General features: G+C 39.7%; 1 protein-coding gene across 2 annotated transcripts; it reads left to right on the top strand.

Annotated features, from left to right (window-relative positions):
• Window positions 1-7: 7 nt before the first annotated feature.
• arhgap17a (Rho GTPase activating protein 17a) lies at window positions 8-22,331 on the top strand. 2 transcript variants are annotated; one of them, XM_053511469.1, is made up of 20 exons: window positions 8-474; window positions 8,195-8,234; window positions 10,410-10,487; window positions 10,594-10,670; window positions 10,904-11,015; window positions 11,146-11,222; window positions 11,348-11,465; window positions 11,984-12,052; window positions 12,161-12,242; window positions 13,849-13,976; window positions 15,014-15,125; window positions 15,216-15,297; window positions 15,425-15,505; window positions 15,590-15,703; window positions 15,785-15,876; window positions 16,022-16,178; window positions 16,461-16,724; window positions 17,476-17,594; window positions 17,680-18,264; window positions 19,742-22,331. In XM_053511469.1, exons 1-20 carry the CDS (start codon window positions 422-424, stop codon window positions 19,858-19,860), a joined length of 2,559 nt encoding a protein of 852 aa, XP_053367444.1. In that variant the 5' UTR covers window positions 8-421; the 3' UTR covers window positions 19,861-22,331. The 2 variants fall into 2 exon arrangements, with proteins under 2 accessions (XP_053367444.1, XP_053367445.1); XM_053511470.1 differs by lacking the exon at window positions 16,461-16,724 and having other exon boundaries at window positions 9-474.
• The last annotated feature ends 108 nt before the right edge of the window (window positions 22,332-22,439 follow it).

Genomic DNA, 22,439 nt, shown 5'->3' with positions numbered 1-22,439 from the left:
CAACTCTTCCTCACCCCCCACCTCACAGGGCAGTGAGACACTTGGATGTGTCAACTTTCTCCTCTTTTCTTTCACACACACACTGGCTGAACATGACGGCAACATCATCTTAGTACTGGTTGTGTTAAAGGCTGGCGATGTTTTCTTTTATTTAAAACCTATTTCTAATCTACAGTTCTATACCGTGCTCGCTTTCTCTTTTGGTGTGTGTGTGTGTGTGTGTGTGAAAGAGAGAGAGAGGGAGAGCGCGCGCGCTGCTAGCGTGTCCTGCTAGCTAACAGCGCTTCGGCTAGCTTATCATCTGCCGGTTAAACTCCCAGCGACTCCAGGGATGATTCAGAAGACCTTCGGCTAATGAAGCATCTCGAAGGTTCTATTCTATTTCGCGACATCTGGACTTTGTGGACGCTACGAAAGGAAAATGAAGAAGCAGTTTAATCGGATGAAACAACTCGCCAACCAGACAGTTGGCAGGCAAGTAGCTGTAAATTGTGCAGCAGTTTTCTGTTGTGTTGTTGCCAGGACAGTAGCGAGTCTATGGCTGCTTATCTTTCCTCAACAAGGCTAACTTCACGTACTAAACGCTCTGTTTCGGATAACTCTCTTAGATTGGGAGCGAAGTTCCAACGTTATACCCTGGAAATAGCAACATTTAGCTCTGTTTAGAGACCAGAGGCCACAACATCTGCAGTTTATGACAGGCTTTCCCGGGATAAAGGCTCTCTGAGTCTGTATTAATAACACAGTTCAGTCGTGTGCTGAGACAGAGAGAAAGAGAGAGAGAGTTTATATTCCTGCATAGTTTTACCTCAGTCATAGTGATGAACACATCATCTCTGTGTGTGTCTGTGTGTGTGTGTGTAGAAACATTATTATAGTATAGAAGTACAGAAGCCAGATAAAGGCCAGATATAAATCAAATCTTTTCCTCCACAAGCTCAGTCAGTTTTCAGTTTTCATCCAGCACCCCTATGCCTTCCCTCTTCAGCCCAGTCTAGTTTATGTACTTGGTATGTGCTTGTTCATCATTTCCAAACTGAGAATCCCAGACACTCTGAATGGCTGTGATCTTATCAGTCTGCAGAGGTGGCTTACTGAAGTACGGTGACAATCTCTCACAGCAAGAGTAATTTCGCTTTTCTAATCTGATAACTTGGCAAAAACCCAGTAGACAGACAGACAGACAGACAGACAGACAGCAATCCATCGGCAGTGCTATTCCTGGACTTCGTCATAAACAGGGTTGGTAATTTGGTACAACAGTTGCTCATCTGTCAATGGTGCCTCCTTGTGTACATAACTTCACAAGTGTGTCAGAGAACATGGCATGTACAGTACGTGTTTTGGGGTTATTACACATCCTACCATAGGCCACTGTGATATTTATAGATATGCACACCCTCAAGTCAAGACGTGTCCATTCATATGAGAAAAATCGAATTAGAATGCTCAAACTGACATCCTCTGATTTAACGGCACATGAGTGCACTCGCATTCAATACAAGAACATTTCTTAACATATCAGAGCTGATGATGTTGGATGCACGGATGATTTCCGCCTTTAGTCGAACAGATGTTCTGGGGCGATTCTGAGACCGTTGACATCGGATGATACTAAAGACAGAAGTCGAGTGGTGTCAGGTCTGGTTCTGTTCAATCCTCTATTGTTGGTTTCAATCTCGTTCCATCTTGGGTCTCGGGTAAAATCACATATAAGGAAAAATGCTAATGGTGCAGACTTTTCGTGCTCTGTTTACATGTCTACAATAGTGCTACACAAGTAATCACATAAAAATTTAAAATCGTGATATGGAGCAATTATCAAGTCAAAAAAAAAAATATATATATATATTTATTTTTTGTGATCAAATAATGTGGCATTATTTGCTGTTAAAAACATAAACATATTTAAATGCTAAGTGATACCTTTAATAGTTAGACATCACAATTTAAATCGCAGTGTGAATTTTTGACCAAATTGTGCATCCCTGGTCTTACGATTTTTGGTTTTGGGGATCCAGGAATGGTTTATGATCTTGTGCATTGTGTGTACTCCTATAACACATAATCATAACCATGCAGTTTATCTGCAGTTAATCAAACTTAACAAGGCAGCTGTGTAACACATCAATCCTTGGCACTATGCTCGTTTTTAGCAACTGAGATATTTTGGACAACACTGTAACAAGGGCAACGCTGTTCTTGAAGTAGATTCTTCAGCGAGTTCTGACCTTTAGCATCTGTGTGCTCAATTTTATTCAGTTTGAATGTTTGCAATCTGATCAGTCCCTTGAGGCCTGTTTACAGAGGCACTGTGGTGTCTTGTTGTGACACACACCGCTTCTCACTAATGAAGTTGTAGCTCAGATGTCTCGTGCTTTAGACGATAACCTAGACTAGTCATCTTTTCACCCCAAACTGGCTTCGGGAAATCGGGTTTCCAACACACCCTTTTTCCCGACTTGTCTGGATAAATCCCGTACACAGACCCTCCCACATCTTGTGCAAGGTAGGAGAGGGGTTTTCCCGGCACATATAAAGTATTTACTTCCCAAAGACTCAGCCCTGCTTGTAACATATGGAAATAAACAACCGATTGAGGCCTTGAATGTGTTTTTGTTTCTGTTTTGAACTGACATGGCCTGTAACTGTATTAAAAGTAGGGCCTAAACGAAAGAACCCAAGTACTTTAGATTCATCTTTAATAGCTCCAACCGATGGATATGTATGTCTGGAATAGTCGTTCAGCAAATTGTGTATTTGGTTTACAGTAAATCAAGGGTTTGTGATGCAGAAAGCAGACCAGCGCGTTGAAAGGTTCGGGGCTAAGCAGAGGGGGAGAGGGCAGGACACACGCCTCAGCTGATCCCACAGTTCCTGTGATTGTGAGAAAGTAGCACACACTGTTCACTGTGCAGCTCCTCAAAGGAAATCTGTCTTTATTCTGTTTTTAAACAGGAAGTCGTCCTGAGGAAGTTTTATTTCTATGAATTGCATCAAGGAATCTTGATTTTTTTTTTCTTCTCTTTTTCTGGAAGCACTAAGATGCTGATTTTATTTAAATGATCATCTACTGCATGTTTTATGCTGATAGATGGGCCTTGTTTATTGTATTATTTAATACTTTACATGAGTATTACTATTGTATTAAGTAAAATCATCATAATTATCATTTTGTTTATTTTTACTGTAATTGAGTGCTTATAATTTTGAGTAGTATAGACAAAGGACTCCAGCTGCTTTTTTTTTTTGTACAACTGAAGGATGACTAATTGCCAGCTAATGATTTCCCTGTAGTGAGACTATCAGTGTCTTTATTCCAATAAGGATGGCGTTCCTTTTGTCTAAACACAAAATCCATACCGTTTCTAAGGCTGAAGTCATTTATTGCTTCACTGAGAACCATCCACTTTCATCAGTCGATCGGCAATTGGCGATATAACTCCAAGCATCTGCTCTCTGGCCACATGATTAAGTGAAATCAAAAATCATCACTGTCCTATACACTACTGAAATTATTTAAATATTAAGCATACATCCTATGCCATTAGCTTAGTCCATATGCTGAGAGGCAAAGCTGTTTAGATGTCTGCTGGGTTTTTTATAGCATAAGGGCTCGGTTTGCTGCAGCACTCTACTCATTAGCTCAGTAGACTTTGTGATTAAGTCTTCAGGTATTCTTTTGTTTTCTGGAAGTTGAGTCATGTCAACAGGACTGTTTCTTAGTTTAGTAGAAACGTTTCACTACTCATTCTAACTCATAAGTTGGAAAGTTCCTTATATTTAAGTCCTCCAAGGTCAAAGGGTCTTCCTCTATCTGAAACTGCTTGTTACGTGAACAATGGAGAAGGTGAGAATAGGAGGGAGGGTCGTTAGAGACAAGAGGGGAAAGAGGTGAAGGTCCTCGACGCAACCAGCACTGTTTTACATAAAAACGTTGCTTAAAATAAGTGATATCTCAAATATTAGATTATTATTGTTCGTGGTAAAATGAAGCTATTTGTTTGTCACTGGCACTTCCACTGTCTTGACTTGTTTTCATGTTAAAGTGAGTAGACGTTCATAGGCACACCAGAAATCTTCATCTTCTTCTCTTGCAGTCCCTCCAGGCTCCATCTAGCTTTGTGCTTTGGATTGTCGCTCTCCTAGAAAGTCTAGTTGAGACCTAAGTATAGCCTCCAAACTGACATGTGCAGGTTAATCGTCTGAGTTTTCTCTGTAGTCAACTTGCTTTTAGTCTTGATCTAATTTCCTGTGACACTGGACCTCACACATCTACACAATGCTCCAGATATATTTCTGTGTAGCAGCAGTGATTTGTTTTATATGCCTTATTGGTTCCTTTTTTATTTTTCAACTTGCGAATAAAATTGATTTTTCTGTATTATGGTGATGTATGTTGTACAATAGAGTAAGTGTATTTTGCTATAAAGCTGCAGAACCGCTTTAAATATATTTAATCAGCTGACATGTCCAGTGGTGTCTTCGAGTCTGCTTTTCTAGTGGTGCTGTTTGAAAGATCCTATGGCACCGTGTGTTTTTCAGCTTGTCATGCATTAGTCATTTGAGGTTCTCACTGGACATGGGACAACAGCTTGGCCCAGGCATGATTCCAAAATGTCTTTTGAATTCTGTCTGGATTTGGTTTCAGGCTTTTTCAGTCAATTTCTTTGCTCCTCTGTGTTAATCGAAAGCAGCTGTCTACCACTGTCTTGAGGTTATTATAGTGCACTTTTACCAGCGTGAGAGACTCGGCTTAATGTGCAGAACTTAATGTGCATTATGGTGTACAGTGAGTCAAGTCTAGAGCTGGGAAGTTAAATACACTCAACATTAATAATGCAAATTGCTTATGACTCACCAGATGATAATCATAAAATTACAAAAGTTTAAACTGCAAATTTGACAGTATTACAATAAGGCAACAATATAAAATCTATTTATATAAAACAAAAACAAACAAACCCAGCAAAAACACGTATAAAACCACACCTTATTTTGTATGTGCTTTGTTTACTCAAAACCATTGCCACACATGTAAGTGCAAACTTTCATTTTGTAGTATTGTTGGCAAAATAACTAAATAAAGAGGAAAAATGGGGAAAATGAGCGTCTTTTGTGTGATGTGGCTGGTATGCGGTAGTCAGTACCTACCAAAAGTGCTCCAAGTAAGGATAACTAAAAGTGTCATGGTTGCCCAGGGCTCATTATTGCATGTTGGAAGTGAAGTCACTCTTGTCTGGTCTGATCCTACATTAGAGCTACTGTAGTACTGAGACAGTTAATTCAGGCTATGATGGAAGGGGTTAAAGCACACAGTGCAAAGTCACCATGCTGACTCCTGTCCACTGCTGAAAACACCTACAATGGGCATGTGAGTATCAGAACTAGGTCAAATTCAAATTTTATTTGTCACATACACAGTACGATATGCAGTGAAATGCTTAAATGACTGCCCATGGCCTTAAAGTCAATATGAAAAGAAAATAGAAGGTAAATTTAACTAAGATGAAAAAAATTAACTGTACAGTACAAAATATACAATATAAGAAAATATATGAAAAATAAGAAAACCAGCTGTACAATAAAGTATATATAGAATTTGTGGAATTTTTTGTGTAGGAAAGCAGTTAAATAAAAATAGAAATGTCCAGGGGGCATGCCATTGGAAGAAGGTGGCCTAGTCGAATGAATCACATTTTCTTTTACATTGTGTGGCCAGCTTGGTGTCTGCGATGCTTATTTGGGGGAAAAGATGGTATCAGGAGCACTGTCGCCCTGCATCTCCAGGGTCCGGGTCCAAAGACATGTACATTAGATTAATTGGTGTTCTCAAAAAAATGCCTGCGAATGGGTGTGAGAGTGTGTGTATGTCTGTGTGCCCTGCGATGGATTGGCGCCCTGTCCAGGGTGTACCCCGCCTCGTGCCCTAAGTCTCCCGGGATAGGCTCCAGGCCCCCCACGACCCTGAATACAGGATTAAGCAGTAATGACGATGAGTAAGTGAGTGAGATGGCATCAGGATGCACTAAGGAAAGAAGGTGGTGTGATGCTCTGGGCAATGTTCTGCTGAGAAACCATGGGTCCTGGCAATGATGTGGATTGATGATACCATTGGTTGACCACCTACCTAAACCCTGGCAGACTAAATTACTCTGATTCATGGCAACAGAATTCCCTAAAACCAGTGGCCTCTTTCAGCAGAATAATACATTCTGTAACACTGAAAAACAGTGTTCAGGAACATTTTGTGGAACATGACATGAGAGTTTATGGTGTTGATCAAGCGTCTGGTATATGTGCTGAGTCTAATCCCTGGAGGCTGCACCCTGCAATTTATAGGACTTGAAGGATCTGCTGCCAATGTGCTGCCAGATCCTACAGCACACCTTCAGAGGTCTTGTGGAGTTGTCCATGCCTCGATGGGTTTCGGCTGTTTTAGCATCACAGGCAAAAATATCAGGCAGATGGATGTAATTTTTTATACTCTATATAAGAGAGTAATTCAAAAATTATCCGCATTTTGTCTGTAGAATTTATTAGTTTATTTTTATTATTTTGGGCGGATTTTGCCCCAAATTTGGTCGTATCCAATTCCCACCAATTATTAGGGCATTACCCCATCAAGGCTACACCTTCGAGTCAGGGAGGGCCGAAGATTATCACATATTTTCTCTGAGCCATGTGACGCCAACCGACCGCATCTTTTTAAACTATTCGCCCATGCATTATTGGGAGCGGCGTAACACATTTGAAGGACAGTATCCTTTACCCCCCCCTTGCGTGAGCTTACAGACGCCCATGATTGGCTTAAAGCCACGATTTATGTGAAAATCCTAGAGTGCCTGCCATTCCTTTCCTTTTGATAGCGCTCGGCCAATCGGCTTTCTCTAGGCGACCGGCTGCGGGGCGCTACGGCATCACCAGGGATTCAAACTCGTGATTATACAATTTATTTGAGTAAAATTTTATAAAAGACAAATACACCAAATTTTTTTTTTTTTTACATAATTTCCCTGCATTTCAATACACTTGAAATCTGTCAACAAGCTGTCATATTGCCTCATTAAAAAATGTTTTAGGTTGAGCTGCGAACCATGAATGCACCGCTGTGTCCAGTTCTTCATCAGAAATAAATCTTCATCCTTGTAGGAATGCTTTTAACACCTTGACATTGTGGACAGTGCAGACGTGCATCTACTGTACATGCAAGATCACACGTTTGGATAGCAGTCCTCTGCGTTTAATACCAAGTTAAGGCTTCAACACCTCAATAAGCATCTCATTGTAATGAGCTTTGTTGATTGTGTTGAACCTTTTTCCTGATAATGTTCCAAAACTGGCTCTTGAGAATCCCAGAAAACTGTAAGCATTGATGAATTTTCCAGCTGATGGTTGACTTTTGAACTTTTTCTCGGTCAGCCATTGAGGATGTTTCCATGTAAGTGGGCTTTGCGGGTCGTTTTTTAGTATCTTAACCTGTTTCTAATGTAATGACTGGTGAATCAAATAGAAAGCAAAGTTTGCAATAATCTTTAAAAAAGAAGGTGATTTGCTGTTTTTTTTTTGTTTGTTTGTTTTGTAGTCATGGTGCTTCATATTTGAACAGTGTTGATAAGTTGTGTGTGAAATGAACGGGTGCTTATCCCCTGTGTATATGAGAGGCACTAATCTGTACCATGGCAAAAGACCTCTTTAAATTTACTAATAATAGTAACTAAGCGTACAGTATGTAAACAACAGCACTACAAGGCCAGCGGTGGAAATGCTGAAATTCCCTGTGAAATTGAAACTCACAAACTGCTCTCCAAGAAGTCAGTGCACTCACAGTAGACTTTTTTTTCACTTAAAACTCTGCTGCCAGTTTTTGTGTTTCTGTGTATGACTGCAATTTTTCACTGTGTTGTAGGAAATTCTTTACACATGAAGGTTTTTTTTTCTAGTCATCAAAGATTTTGTCATGTAAATACATCTCAAATACAGTATGCACTGCAACACTACCAAAACTTTATGTAAATTTGTGTGTGTGTGTGTGTGTGTGTGTGTGTGTAGGGCAGGGTGTGATTGTTATCTTAGCTATTTGTGTTTACAAATAGATCTGTAGGAGTACTGTTTTTATTAAATCAATGTTCCTGATATTGTACTAAGTGTTTTTTTTTTTATTTTTTACATTTCTTCTGCTTTTCTCTTACAGAGCTGAAAAAACCGAAGTCCTAAGCGATGACCTTTTACAGGTGACTACTTCCTTACATATACTGTACTTGCATTGTCGGCATTTGCTGCCTTTGGAAACTGCCACAGTTAGAAAGTGCTTTATAAATTGTTCATTGAAGCATTTCGAAAGAGAGCTGTTCGCCAGATGAGCTCTGCCAGCCTGGATGTAGGATACCTGTTTTTTTTTTTGTTTCCCCCAGAAAAAAAAAAAGTGAGAATGTCAAGTAAAATACACCTAACTGAACTTTAAATAAGTACATGACATTCACTAGTGTCTGCCTTTCACCGTGTGAAACAGATCTGTCTTCAGTTGTGTGTGTTTTTTTTTTTTTTTTTTTGGTAATGGAATGACATCAGCGAGTCTGACTCGCAATTCATCATTTGTTCAATGACGGAAAATCTTAGAGTCACTCAGGCGGTCCCTGCTGCTAGGTAAATACGTAACAAACACACTTTACCATAACATGTACGAGGATGGCGTTCAGTGTGTAAACAGAACGTCAGGTAAATTACCTGAGATGCCCTACAAAACTTTTGCCACACCCTGTGATGTTCTGTCTCTAAGTATTGTGAAACCTTTTGGGAAAAACAAAGAAGCACAGATGAGCTCACTGTTTGGGAGAAAAACGATTGTGGAAGTGCATTAGTCTTGAATGTGACAAATCAAAGAATTTGATCACATCATCGAAATACGGATCTTATTATCAGGAATGTGTTTTCCGATCAGTGTTTGGAACAACTGGTTTAGCCACATGTTGCTGTGTCATTCTTTTGATTCCTTCGCTTAATCACCCCACACCCAGCTGTTGTAGACTAAAGCGTACTGTAGCTCAGCTTACTCAGGAGTTTCACACACACGCCATGTCAGAGATTCCTCTCTAGGTTTCTCTAATGCCTTCTTAATTGTAGAAGGCTTGGTTGGGTAATGTAGATGATTAATGACATCATGTCTCCATGAATCAAGTCCACATGTTACAAGTATAATCGCTGTTTGTGCTCATCCATGCATTTTTTTCCCCCCTCCATTTATGTAGGGGAGTGGCTGTTCAGCGGTGTGACGTTTCCTTTTTTTCTGGAAATCTAGCAAAACAAGATATAAAATTAATTCCATTGCAGATGGTGCGAACCGGTTGTTTGAGCTTGTTTAGTCTACTGTTGGTCTGCGTAGGATGGAAACAGGGAAACATTTATAAAAGACCTTTGCGCTAGCTAATCCAAACAGTCCTCAAACAGGATCTCCTTTAGCGTTAAAAGAATCCACACAAGTCAGTGGATTCCCCTTGTTCCCATGCCAAGCGGAGGGCATCCTCTCTGTCCTTGTGCGGGAGACGCCCATGCGAGCTGGAATTTCATGGAGGAGTGTTAAATGGTATGAATCAACAGTTATCTCTGCTCCCAGACTGTGGAATTCCCGAAATCGTTGTCTGTTTTGGAAAAAAAAAAAACTGCTGCAGTTTTGCAGTCATCTGTCCCTTATGATATATTTGTTCATTCGTTGTTGAGCTTTGAGGTATTGCAGTAATCGTTGCATGTAAATCTTCATGCTTTATACTGCAAAACACTGCAAGTTATAAGAAACAGTATTGTGGCATTTTTTATGTCATGTAAAGGAAATCTATTCTGTAAGCAAGTGGATCTACAGTACATGTCAAGACTTTACTGCTTAAATCCAGACTGTTTCAGCTGCAATGATTAACTCAAGTAATGAAGCATGTGTAGCTGTTAATTATTTGAAACCTCATGGAAAAAAGTTAAAACTAGCAGCAATGCTCGGAGAAGACCGTTCGACCTGTCCTAGTGTTGTAAAATGCACATCTTTTATTATTATTTTTTTTAAGGATGTCCCACAGGCAAGGCTGTGAATCACGCTAAAACCCAGTCACAGTCATTTAGATTTTACAAGCATTCTCTCTCGCTCTCTTTCTCTCCCTCTCCTCTCTCTCTCTCTCTCTCTCTCTCTCTCTCTCAAAGCAGCTTTAAGTGGTTGTTTGACTGTAGGCCTTTTTGTTAGTAAATTAATACCACACTTCATAGCAGAGTAGTGAGTGCACTATACTACAGTGTGCCACAAAAGCCTCATCATGGTATTGCACCATCTGCCTGTGGTATTTTGCAGAGGTGGTTCTTGTTGCTGGTCCAGTTTTGAGCACTTGGCTGTGGTTTGCTATTGATGTTTTGTATTGTTCTTTGTACAGATCGAACGTCGCATGGAGCTGGTGCGGGCTGTTTCCCACAACACACACAAGAGACTGGTTACATGTCTGCAGGGGCAGGTATGTACAGACATGAAAGTGCCGCTTACACTTTAAACTCCCGAGCCCTCCTTGTGTTGTCACCAGACCGTTAAAGCTGCATGAATTCTGCTACTGTTCCTTGCAGAAAAAGCTTGCACTGACCGCGCTGTCACAAGCCATGCAAGATGGTGGGAACCAACTAGGAGAGGAGTCTGTCATTGGGTAAATGTGAATTGTTTTAGATTTTATGTGCTTTCAATCATTGCATGTGTTGCGCCCTGTCAGTAGTCCTCCACTGAGCAATTAGCTACACATTCAGCGTATCACATTCATGTGGTTACATAAAGATAATACTATTATTTTTAAATGGCTCCTAGTGCATGGTTTAATGCTGCGTTTGGCAAACCTTAATGACTACGAAGTGCATTTCAGCATATTTGGCTACTACTTGGTAGGAAAATGATGGAGGTATGTGGCGAGGCAGAGAACAGACTAGCGTCAGAACTGATGCAGCATGAGCTTCAGATTGAGAAGGATATTTTAGACCCACTAAATCAGTTAGCTGAGGTAAGTACTCTGTTCCTTTTTTGTACTTTTTTTTTTATGGTTTCCAGTTTTTATGGGCTTTGCACTATGTTTGTGTTTTTATACACTGATCAATTGTGATTTTTGGTTACATCAATTGTTTCTCTCTCAGGTGGAGATCCCAAACATACTCAAACAGAGAAGACAACTTGCCAAGCTGGTGCTAGACTATGATTCTGCTCGAACGAGGTCATTATTTTTATACTGAAAGATTAGAGAAGATGACTTTCCGATCACATCACTGTGCCGATAATTGCTGGTATTCTGGTAGTCAGTAATTATTCCTGTGTTAACCGTTGTTGTCTCACACTCAGGTGGTTGCAGGCGACCAAATCCATAATCTCGGGAACAAACACACAAGCACTGACAGCCAAGGCAGACTCGCTTAAAGAAGAGATGGACGAAGCAATGAACAAAATGGAGCTCTGCAAAGTAACCCACACATCCATCAGTTTTCACAATACATTGTGTTAAAAGTAGTTTTCTGCTTTAAGTTCTAAAATTGTTTATATACAGTCCCCAAGGCAGTATATACGGAAAACCAAGAGTGAAGCACAGAGTTTTGTTCCTAGGAAATGTCTAATTAGGGTGGTTATCAATGTCCATGATACAAATGAATCCTACCCCAGTGAGAATCTTACAAATGTAAAGTGTGTAAAGCATTAATGCAGTGTGTGTGTCTCGCCAGCTTGTGTAGGAGAACCTACAGTACATAATACTGGACACATTGTTTTGCATTGTAATATTGTGTGTGTGTGTGTGTGTGTGTGTGTGTGTGTGTGTGTGTACAGGTATGTACATAAACACTCACACATACACATATATCGCTATATATATATATATATATATATATATATATATATATATATTCGTGTATACGCGCAGTGTATGTTGGTAAATAATTAGGACTATTATGATCTGTTTTTTTTTTTTGTCTTTTTGTTCTCTAGGATCAACTATCTGCCGACCTATACAATTTTTTTTCAAAAGAGGGGGATTATGCATGCTACTATGTAACGGTAAGCGCCTTAAGTGCTTTATAGTCAGAGGATCAATCATTGTTTGTGTAATCTGACTTTTTTCCATCTTTCACTTTGCAATAGTCTAAATTTGTTTCCTGTTGTTAGTTATTAGAAGCTCAAGCGGATTACCACCGAAAATCTCTGTCTGTGCTGGAAAGTGTGCTGCCGACCATGCAATCACATCAAGGTGCGACACCTTTACTGACTGCTGTTAGATTTTGTTTATAATACTACTTAAGTAACAACATGCATAAAAAAACCCAGGCTATTGGAGTCAGAGATACAGTTGTGTTCAAAATAATATCAATCTGTTAGTGAGGAAAAGCTCCATATCCATATAATAACTTTTAATTTAAATCACACAAATGCATCGGACACCCTGCACATTCTATTCTGAATCAAAACATTCAGAAAGAAGAAAAATGTGCTAAATGTATTATTAGTTTACAGGAAGTGAAGAAAAACAAATATTAGTGTGTTCAAAAAAATAGCAGTGTCATCACTCATCTTTACAAAGTGATGAATTTACCGTTTAAACAAAAATGCTTAAAGTTTAATCTTTCTTGTGCATCTCTGAACTAAAATTTAGTTGTATAACCATGCTTTCTGACAACTGCTTCACATCTGTGATGAGTGTACTCCACTCCACAATTCCTCTGTATTTCTTGGTTTTGCCTCAGAAACAGCATTTTTAATGTCAGGCCACAAGGTTTAGGGTCTGGGCATTGGGCTGGCCACTCCATAACGTTAATCTTGTTGGTCTGGAATCACGATGCTGCTCGATTACTGGTGTGTTTGGGGTCGTTGTCTTGTTGAAACACCCATTTCAAGGGCATTTCCTCTTCCCCATAAGGCAACATGACCTCTTTAAGTATTCTGATGTACTTAAATTGATCTCCATGTTTCACTGTCTTGTCAGTGTACTGTTGCTTGAATTCAGTGTTTGGGGGTTACCTGACAAACCGTCTGCGGCCTCTAGAACCAAAAAGGAAAATCTTGCTTTCATCAGTCCACAAAATATTCCGCCATTACTTTTTTGGCCAATCAACGTGTTCTTTGGCGAACTATAAGCTCTTCAGCACATGTCTTTTTTTTAACAATGGGACTTTGCGGAGGCTTCTTGCTGATAGCTTGACTTCACATAGCCGTCTTCTAATAGTAACAGTACTCACAGGTAACTTTAAATGTTCTTTTATCATGCTGGAACTGATCATTGGCTGAGTCTTTGCCAATTTTGTTATTCTTTGATCCATTTGAATGGTAGATTTCCATTTTCTTTTATGTTTTTCTGCTTTTGGTCTCTATTATTATTATAAATATTATAATATATATAATATAAAACTACGAACGCTAAAAGGTGTTAATCTCTTTGTTTATATGGAGACCTTGTAGAATAGAATACAAAAGAACAGTTTGAGCAATTGTTACCCAGCTGAATATTTTTACACACGCTCCAGTTCATCTGAACAATCAGTATATGCAGCCATTTGCGATAATTAGATGTTCTGTTCCAGCCATTATTTTCTTTATTTCCTATTTTTAAATCTCAGCTTCGTGTGCTTTAAACTGTTATTTTGAGCTTCGTCTCTAGGATGAGTGGTTTTCTCAACAACCCAGCATGTGAACTATGAGTCACACCTAGTGCTTCTCAGCCACCTCCTTTATCAATCATCAGCACAGAATGGGGGGAATTAGGATGCCTTGGTCTTGATTGGTTACAACAAAATAGAGAAGGCTTAAAAAAATGTAAATTTTCAACTGTGTAATCCCAGCCTTACCGTGTGTTTGATCAGACTCGTGGACAGAGAAACCAGCATTTGGAACAGGCTTGGATGAGCACCTGAAACGAAGCAGCAGAGAGATAGCGCTGCCCATAGAAGCTTGTGTGATGATGCTGTTGGAAACGGGCATGAAGGAAGAGGTATGACAATCGTAAAAAAAATAATCAAAGGCATAACTATTACCAAATGAAAAACAATATACAAAACAGCATGTTTTAAACTTGCTTGTAATTTGGAAAACAGCAGTTAACTGAAACGTGGCAAATAGAGAGGACGCCAATCAGCTGTAACATCAAAATCACCTGCCTAATATTATGTAGGTCCCTCTTGTGCCATTAAAACAGCTCTGAATCATCGAGTCTGAGACACTACAAGACCTCTCAAGGTATGCTGTGGTGTTTGAGATCCAGGAAATTTGGAGGTCAAGACAACACTTTGAACACATTGTCATGTTCCTCAACACCTTACTTAACAGTTTTTTCAGTGTGTCAGGCCACATTGTCCTGCTGAAAAGAGGCCACTGCCATTAGAGAATACTGTTTCCACAGAGGGGTGTATTTGGTCTGCGACAATGTTTAGACAGGTGGTACAGGTCAAAGTAACATCCATATGAATGCCAGGACCAATGGTGCCCTAATAGAATATTATTAATCCCTTAGCGCATCATGGTGCCATTTCTCCCTTAGGTAAATGACGCACACACTGGGCAAGCACATGATATAAAAGAAAACATCATTCATCAGGCCATGAATTTTTCCATTTGCTGGTGTTTAGTTCTGATGGTCACATGCCCATTGTCTGCATTCTAAGCAGTGGACGTGAGTCAGCATGGGCACCCTGACAGATCTGACGCCCCATACATAGCAAGCTGCAGACGTACTGTGTTCTCACGCCTTTCAATCATGACCAAAATTGACTTTTTTTTAGCTGTTTATGCTAAAGTAGCCCTTCTGTATTACTTTTTTTTTTGCTTTAAACATATCAACATGGAGAACTGACTGGTGCCATTATAATGGGAAAATCCGTGTTATTCACTTAATTTGTCAGTGGTTTTAATGTTATGGTTGATTGGTCTATATTCCTAATGATCTCAAATTGCTTGTATCTAAATAATATAATTATGGTTTACTATTTTTGCTTGTTGGCTATATGACTCTTATTTTGTTTTCTTGAACAGGGTCTTTTCCGAATAACTGCAGGAGCCTCTAAACTGAAAAAGCTTAAGGCAGCGCTGGACTGCTCCACCTCTCAGCTAGAGGAGTTCTACTCTGACCCGCATGCAGTTGCTGGTACGGAAACAAGCTTTTTTCCCCTATAAAACTGAAATAATGTCCTAGTAGTTAATTTATGAATTTACTCTTTTTTCATTTTCTGATTAGGGGCTCTCAAGTCCTACCTAAGGGAACTTCCAGAGCCTCTTATGACTTATGAACTCTATGATGAGTGGATTCAGGCATCCAAGTAAGTCAGTTTTTTGCACTTTAAGAAGAAATCATTCAAATATTGTTTCATTTAGTAATTTTGACATATAACTTTGATGTGGTTCTTTTCTTTGAATTTGTGACATACTGCATTTAAATCTTTGTAGTATTTCCGACCCAGACAAAAGGTTGCAAGCTTTGTGGGTGACCTGTGATCAGTTACCAAATAACAACAAAGCCAACTTTAGGTGAGTTTATAAAGAATGCGTAAATGTAACCGTCATCCAACCATAAAATTTGAACGATTGCTGATTAAGATCCCATTTTAAAAGGTATCTGGTGAAGTTCCTTGCTAAGCTTGCTCAAGATAGTGAAATTAACAAGATGACCCCCAGCAACATTGCAATTGTTTTGGGACCAAATTTATTATGGCCAAAAACAGAGGGGTGAGAATAGTTTTTCTTATTTCAGAAATAATGTTTGTTATTAACTGTAAAGGTCCTAAATCCTCATTCTTTTAACCACAGGAGCCTAGCAGAGATGGCAGCTGCTACCTCAGTTCATGTTGTTACTATTATTGAGCCCATCATTCAGCATGCTGACTGGTTTTTCCCTGAAGGTGAGGACTATAACAGTGAACTTTTCACCAATTAAAAAAAGCATTTAAAATTATTAAGCAAAGTCTCCTCAGGCTAATTCCCCTCTCTCTCTCTCTCTCTCTCTCTCTCTCTCTCTCTAATGTTGTCTATGAACTTTATTTATAGATGTGGAGTTCAATGTATCAGGCATGTTTTCAATGCCTGCTCCCATGACAAACCATGTGAACCATCTGACCATACCGGAATATGACTCGAGCACAATAGAGAAGAAGAGACCTAACAGTATGGTGGGACCTGATGGTGACATGACCAGACGAGACGGGTACATTCACTAACAATAAATATCACAAAACATATCAGTGACCAGACTCATCAGTCCCAATAATCCAATCTTTTTATCCCGATTTAACAATTCCCTGGTCAGACTCCATGCTCTGCTAATACAGAAGTTAATTTCCTGAATAACTGATAGCTTTCTGCTTTACTGTGGGTAGTGAGAGGGATAGCAGATGGCTTTTTTTTCCTGTTTTATTCTGCGTATGGTGTTGTTCACTTGGGCTCATCTCAGCACCTGTCGAGTCTTCATTTTCTTTCTTCCCTTTAGCTCTGCTAACAAATTAACGGAGCACAATCCCCGTAGAGGCAACACACTAACTAGAAAGCAGCATGCTTCCCCTGCTTTCCAGCCTCCTCTGCCCCCGGTGGAGGCTGTCAGTAATGCAGGAAGCCAGCCTGTAGCTGAGCTCCTGCTTCAGCAGCCTGCACCAGAGGGCTTGGTTATTGAGGCCTGCCAGCCTAGCTTAGCACTGGGGATGGCAGCCCTAGCAGCAGCACAGCAGCTTCTAGCACAGCAAACTGAGGAGATCAGGTAAGATGTGTAGCATTGCTTTGTAGGACCTTGCTTACTTTTGTGTGAAAACAGCCCTGCTTGCGTTCTTATATGGTTTTTTGTTCATTTTAAATGAATAAGCCGGGCTGTTTTCATTATTTGTATGTGGCATCTGGTGTCTGTTACGAGTGAACAATGTTATGCACAGGACACTCGTGCAGGCTTACAACTTGATAAAGACTACCTGAAGTCAAAACTGACCATATGGTCCTTGGTAGTTTGTGACCCTTATTGGTTACAGTTAACAGTTTTTGTTACATAAAAAATCCTGTTTCTCTGTTCTTTCCCACCATACATGTCATTTTGAAAACCTGCACAGGGGAAAAATAAAATAAAATTGGAGTTATAAACAGGCACTGGAAAAATTAACATTAACCTATAATGCCATACTGTATTTCACCTCCCTTCTAACAACAACCTGTTTTGAAATCCATCACATCATGGAAGGAAAGTGTTTTATGATTTCCATTGCATGTTCTTTTGGAGAACACATAACTTCTGTGGGTGTTTCATGTAAGAACCTTCTGGATATTTTTATGAATCACAATATTTGTCTTTTTTTTTTTTTTTGGAAACGCCAAGTGTTCTGACAGTACAGTAATGTGACAAAATCTGCCAGTCGTTATTCATTGTCTGAATCATTTCTAGACAGTTCATAGCATGAAAGACTCTTTTTGTTCTCATTTAATTGAACCATATATTTACTTACACATATACTTGCATATAACAGTTTAAAGATGAGTGACGCAGCATTCACACCACCAAGAAATGGCTGCGGAGGTTCACAGCTGGCTGTAGCATCTCCAGCTACAGGATCATCAGGACACAGCCCTCTCATGGCACGCAGAGGTAAACATACCTCAGTATCATTTAATGCACACTAAAGAATCATCTGGCTAATTCCGATCTGAAACTTTTATTCTGCTTACCGTAGCTTTAAAAAAGCCAGCTCCCGCTCCTCCTAAACCAGCCAATCCACCTTCAGGTCAGCTGGGCAGTCAGTCGTCTCCACAGCCTTCATGTGGGACTCCTCAATCTCTCTCTCCATCTCCAAGACCTCTCTCCACTCACTCTCCCCCCAATCAGTTTGTAATGCAGTCTGGCACCTTACCTCGGCGACATTCAAGCAACCAGCCTCCTCTCCAGGCCCCCAACCATCCACCCCCGGAGCCCCCCAGCCAGGTCACTCCTCTTCCTCCTCCCAGCCCCGGAGCCCCCCAGCCAGGTCACTCCTCCTCCTCCCCCTCCTCCCAGCCCACAGCCGTCGGAGATCTGGGAGAGGAGCCATCTCCACCCAGTAGTCCCAGTCCCCCCAAAACTCCTCCACCTTCTGTGGTCCAATATGAAAATGCAGGCACAAACGTTCCCTTCCCATTTCAGTCTGGCTCTTTGCCTCGGCCTCGACCAGTCCCTAAACCACGCAACAGACCAACAGTTCCGCCGCCACCACAGCCTCAAAGTGTAGCCAGCGACACCAGTGACCCCAATGACATCTGGAGTGCAGCCTACAAAATGATGGGTTAGTCACAATCTTCTTCAACATTGTCAATTCCTTTTGTTAGTTTTTTTTTTTTTTTTGACTCAATTGCTGACCTGCAGGCATGTTTACTTTGTTTGTAGCTTTAAGGTTTCCCTTTAATGAAACTAAGAGGCCCTCATACAAAAGCTACAAAATATGTAGGAATATTCCTAATTTTTTTTTCAAAAAGAAAAGAGGGGCCATCTCCATGTTATGCCACAAATAGCTTTAAAATGGCCTCATGTAGCTATGATGGTCAGTTGTTCACATACTTTTGGCAAGTTCAGAATGTGTGGTCAAATGTATGTAAACAATTGACCATCACTTCTATATGATCTGTTTGGAAATCCATTCCAAAACCATGGGCATTAATATGGAGCCCTTCCTTTATGACTTTAAGGCTTTTTACAATATTTTGGAGCGTGCCTGTGAGGATTTATACTCGGTTAAATGACAGGCACTGACGTTAGATCAGAGTAGCCCTTTTTCACAATTGCAATCAGTCAGTGTTCAGTGAGGTCGTGGTCAGAGCTCTGTGCAGGTCACACTAAACCTAAATCAATTCTTTATAGCTGTTGTGTTATGCACAGGGGCACAGTCAGGCCGCTAAAGAAAAGGGTCTTACTTACCACAATATCGAAAAACATATCGTGTAGCATTAATAGTAGCATTGCTCTTAACTGGAACTAAGGGGCCTAAACCCTTGTTATCCTCCCTCTTTTACTGAAAATTTATTTCATGCAATATGCATTGCAGTAGATGTTGTCCTGGCATCTGCTGTGGATCGTAAGTTCGCTTGTCTGCAGCCACATGGACATTAAAACCCATTTTGTAAAGCTCCTACAGCAAACTTCTTGTGCTGATGTTTCGTGAGGCAGTCTGAAAGTTTGCAGTGAGTAATGCAACAGAGGGTCGTTGATGTTTATGTGCTATGTGTTTCAGCAGCTGTCAGCCCCGCTCTGTCAGTTTGAGTGGGCTACCGCTTTGTGGCTGAGCACCTGGATACTTCTGTTTTACAATAATGGCACTTAAACGTGACTGGAACTTCTATAAACTGGCTTGTAGCCTTTTAATCTTCATTTATATAACCATTATGAAGTGACTAAATTTCAATGGTATTTTTACTCTAATGTGACACATTACTTTTTTTTCAAGTAATGTCTGAACACTCAAATCAGATGCTTTTTCAGATTGGATCTTAGTCACTTTCGTTTGTGGCCCCAGATTAAAGATAATCTTCAATACATGGTCATGCAACTTGAATAAGAACAGGCAGATCAGAATTCATGTGAATTTTTGCCTCTGTGCATGCATAGGGCACTGATGTCATCGGTGAGTTCTGTCAGCGCAGGGATTTCATAGATGCACAATCATATATTTGTAATGTTTGAACAGGCGGCATAAACAAGTCTGCTTTTCAACCAAAGAAATCTTTGTAAAATATCCTAAAAAAATACAATGTTTTGTATTTGTTTAGATCCAGGGATGCAGTTCAAAGGTCTGGGTCGAGTCCTTGTTCCTGACATTGTCCCAGACCAGCAGCCTGTCACTCAGCTAAAGGACTCAGACTTGGACACAGAGAGTACCGTCCTGTGAGTTTTGAGGATACGGATGCCATAAACCTGCTACCTGTTTCTCACAGCCCATGGACTCTATGAAATGCTGCTGCTTCTTCTCTTTCACCAAGTGATCATCAGCTTGGTTGCATTTCACCAAAGATTTGGACCATCAGTAGCACCTACAGTAGAGGAATAGCGGCATGGAGATATTGCATGGCACCAAACAGGTTTAAATCTACCACTCTAAAATTTCATTTTATTGTAAGGAATGTGAAATAGGTTGAGGTACTAGTTGGTGTTTCTTAAGTGGCCTTAGTTTAAAAAAAAAAAAAAAAAAAAAAAAAAGGAAAGAGAATAAACTATATTAAGCTTGGCATAAAATTAAACCATATACTGTGGCTTTAGAGTGGACCTTGTGACTGCAGGTTTCCAGTCAGCTAATATACTTCACTTCTAATTTTATGTATGGGAACTGTTTTAAATCAGTTTCCATCAACACATTCCCTAAGGCTTTTGTCAGTCTCAATCAATCTGTTTTTATTTGAAAGTCTTAGTATATGTCTCATGTTTAGCTGAATTTCTTGCAATTTAATTCAATATATTCTATTACCTACAGTATAAAAATGTACATGTCACAGGGTTATTATTCTGTCTTCAACTGTTAATGTTTTCCTAAACCTAGGGCATTAATGTGAATCAGTCCCTCATTATTAATTTGACAGCATTATGTCTATGTCTAAGAATCTTTTTTTTCTGTGTCAGAAAATATTGAATGAAACATTTAACTGGCAATGTGTTAGTTTCACTATTTGGTAAACTGACAGATGGATAGCAAACTGACAAATGACAAGCCCCTGTCTGTAGCTTGTTGGACGAGAACACTGTGTGTGCTATATGAATGTTTACTGAATGTGTTTCAAAAACAAAAATGACACTAAATATGGAGTGATAGCAAGTGACATACGTAATTGTTGCACTCTCAAAATTTAATATACTGTACACACGAGAGGATCTTTATAGTGTGTTTGGTCACAGGCCTTGCCCTTACATGATGCCTTACCCATTATACTCACTCACTCATCTTCTATACCGCTTTATCCTGTATTCAGGGTAGTGGGAACCTGGAGCCTATCCCAGGAGGCTTGGGGCACAAGGCAGGGTACACCCTGGACAGGGTTCCAATCCATCGCAGGGCACACACACACACATACTCACACACTACGGGCAATTTGGAAATGCCAATTATAGCCTAACCTGCATATCTTTGGACTGTGGGAGGAAACCGGAGTATCCAGAGGAAACCCACCAAGCACGGGGAGAACATGCAAACTCCATGCACACAGAGACGGGAATCGAGCCTGGCCGGGAGTCGAACCCGAACCCTGGAGATGCAAGGCGACAGTGCTAACCACTACACCACCGTGCCGCCCCTTACCCATTATAACCTTTGGAAAATAATCAAAGGGATACAGTGTGTCTTGAAAATTTTTAATATTGTAAAAAAAAATAATAATAAATTCCCCTCTTAATTTAGAAAGTGATACTTTAGTATATTATAGATTTATTACAGGTCACATAAAATATTTCATGCACATCACACCTTTTTATTTGAATTTTAACAATTGTGGCTTATAGCTCATGAAATTTAAAAATCCAGTTTAGAATATTTCTTATTACCAGTATTACCTATCTTCTTGACAATTTCCCAGAGCTTCTCTGCATGGTTTTGGACAGATGATTTGGTTGGCCAATTAACCATATTAGTATCATGGTCAGCAAGCCATGGATCATTGTAGTTTTGGCACTGTGGGCAGGTACTAAGTTCTGGTGGAAAAGGAAATCAGCATCTCCGCTAAGCTTGATGGTGGACAAGTGCTTTAAAATCTTCTCGTAGATGGCTCATTTACTTAAACTCTACTATTCCAATATTTTGATAAACTAACATTTTGATTTTCTTGAGCTGTAAGCCATAATCTTCGAAATTTAAACAAAAAAGGCTTAAAATATTTCATCTAATGAAATCATACTTTAAATTTAAAAAAGTTACTTTTTCATGATGTGTTTTTTTTTTTTTTTACTTCAAGATACACTGTATATGTGATGGTGTACTGTACAAATAAGACACTATTGAAATGACAACTTTAGGGGGGGAACAAACAACATGCTTGCTATTACTGCTTTAAGATTCATTAATAAAGCACAATACCAACTTCTTTTATGTTTCTGTGACTGCAGGCTTTTATAATGCTTCAGTGATTGCTTTCTTCATAAAATATTCCTTGTTGTATTTTCTGGGTCGTTTGTTCTTTATCCATCTCTCTGCCAATAGATTTGATGACTGGTTAGCTGCACAATTTCTAATAACACAAAAACGTTTCTCAGGTTTCAAGAGAAATCTAACGAACGAGAACTGTAAAGAGAACGCTGTAAATGATAACAGATGTACTGTACCTGTGTGTATGAGGCTGATGACAGGTTTCATGTAGTTCTTAACTACGTGAAAGTAGTAGAATAAAACACTTGGTCTTTACAAAGGTGAATATCGATTTCTTTGTTGAGCACAAGAAGACAAGTGGGTGTGTTGGCTTTTACAAAACCAAAAAAAAAAACATGCAG

This window comes from Clarias gariepinus, chromosome 14 (genome assembly GCF_024256425.1).
Source record: "Clarias gariepinus isolate MV-2021 ecotype Netherlands chromosome 14, CGAR_prim_01v2, whole genome shotgun sequence".
Lineage (NCBI taxonomy): Eukaryota > Metazoa > Chordata > Actinopteri > Siluriformes > Clariidae > Clarias > Clarias gariepinus.
Note: the sequence above shows the minus strand (reverse complement) of the source record. Positions and strands in the feature narration are given on the sequence as shown.

Bases quoted from the DNA above. Each gene is read 5' to 3' on its own strand.
- arhgap17a (XM_053511469.1), top strand. From the start codon at position 422: ATGAAGAAGCAGTTTAATCGGATGAAACAACTCGCCAACCAGACAGTT. The intron at 16,725-17,475 runs GTAAGATGTGTA...TGCATATAACAG, and splicing joins CAGCAAACTGAGGAGATCAG to TTTAAAGATGAGTGACGCAG. The intron at 18,265-19,741 runs GTTAGTCACAAT...GTATTTGTTTAG, and splicing joins TGCAGCCTACAAAATGATGG to ATCCAGGGATGCAGTTCAAA.